We start from the raw sequence: 1,762 nt of genomic DNA on the forward strand, positions 1-1,762 counted from the left end.
ATTGAGGCCCTGCGACAGACTGGCGACCTGTCCAGGGTGAACCCCGCCTTCGCCCATCAGTAGCCGGGATAGGCTCCGGCACCCCCGCGACCCCGAAAGGGAAGAAGCGGACATGAAGATAAATGAATGAATCTGCAGCATCTCTCTTGCTGCTGTTGTTGAACCCCAGACAGAACAACTGAGGAATCTTCCACCGCAGGGTGAAGTTCATCCACCTGCAACTGGTTCACATCAGTCTTGAGAAGCCGTTGGAGCCTTCTGATCAAGAACAGCTTTTCCCTGTTCATCCATATACAGAGGAATAATGTATCTGAAGAAGAGGACAACATGGACTCTTCTAGACTGGAGGCTCCAAGTGAACACCATGACAGTAGTGAAAACAAGATATGAGAATAAGAGAAATCCATAAAATGCTGAGGCAAAAAAAGAGTATTGGTGAGGAGTCTAACAGACTTACAAACAACACAAGTTGCGGGTGTTTGTGGCACAGAGGCTTGTCTGTAATCTCTGCTGGAGAAGACAGCTGATGGAGTCAGCATCTTCTTTAAAGAAGTTTGTTCAAAAGTCTCTCTCTCAGACACTTTTAGAACTCTGCATCCTAATAATATTCGTTACATCACATTATTCATTAATTTTAATGATTCACAGTGACTGTTTTTAAGAACATTATTGCAGATCTGAGGAGGCGAAAGAGTTTCAATAAAGAATAGAAGTTCACTCCCTTAGTAGGTTTTAAACTTGTATTTATTTGTATTAAATGTGTATTTGAAACGCGTTTCTATTTATGGATATGTGAAATTATCTATAACTTTGTGTATTTAAAGAGCACCTATTACACCTGAATCACTCTGGACGCAGAAGCGCCGTGGAGTGGAGTGTGCAAAAAAAGTTGTTTTTTTGCATTAACAAATAGAGATAATTATTACAAAAAGTCTTTAAATACAATATGCACAAATTTTCCTTTATTATTTTTTGTAGTATCACAGTAATTCTTTGATGAATACTATCTGCACAATTTGTCTTTTAATGAGAATATTTACATTACTGTTACTGATTAATATAAATGATTTGTCTGTGGATATTTTGAAATTTGATTACATCAACAATATTAATGATTCTTTATAACCTGCATTTATTATTGTAAAATATTAACATTTGATATCAAGTCCTGAACCGGATATTGATAATTCACATATAGAAAATGGTATGGTCGAGCCAGGATGGGATAGTATAAGTTTTCTTCCTCCTACTCCCTTTCAAGTGATCTACTTGTAACTTTTTTTTTTTTTCTTCCATGTATTATTCCTGATTGCTTGAAATGAACCATTTCAGTCATTCACCATCTTGATGCAACTTCCTGCCAGGATTGACATAGATCACTCACAAAAAACTTTTTCAAATTGCAAAAATAGGGGTCAACGGATTTCTCTGGTTAGCTTGGGGAGATTTTTTGTGGTCTTTGATGACATCATGGTAGACACTTTTTTCCACAGAAGTTGCGGTTCAGAACATATATGTGTGCACAAGGTACAGTAAGTAATATACAAATATTTAACTAGAGTTATAATCTTCAAATTGTCAAGTGTGTTAGAAAACTGAAATGTGACAGGATGAAAGCTCCAGAGAGATGTCAGTGGCTCTTAAAAGAGCCGTTGGTTTGTGTAGAAAATCCACCAGGAGAGTTTAAGCTCTCTCTCCGCGGATGCGGCGGGCCAGCTGGATGTCTTTGGGCATGATGGTGACCCTCTTGGCGTGGATGGCG

The 1,762-nt window shown here is 38.4% G+C and overlaps 1 protein-coding gene across 1 annotated transcript in view; it reads right to left on the minus strand.

Moving 5' to 3' along the window:
- Positions 1 to 1,276: 1,276 nt before the first annotated feature.
- Positions 1,277 to 1,762, minus strand: part of LOC112138072 (histone H3, embryonic-like) — a 1,197-nt gene continuing 711 nt past the window's right edge. Inside the window, exon 1 of the mRNA XM_024260644.2 lies at positions 1,277 to 1,762. This exon is cut by the window's right edge and continues 711 nt beyond it. Within this exon, the coding sequence (XP_024116412.1) occupies positions 1,684 to 1,762 (79 nt within the window). The 3' untranslated portion in view covers positions 1,277 to 1,683.

This window comes from Oryzias melastigma, linkage group LG14 (assembly GCF_002922805.2).
Source record: "Oryzias melastigma strain HK-1 linkage group LG14, ASM292280v2, whole genome shotgun sequence".
In the NCBI taxonomy this organism is placed as follows: Eukaryota; Metazoa; Chordata; class Actinopteri; order Beloniformes; family Adrianichthyidae; genus Oryzias; species Oryzias melastigma.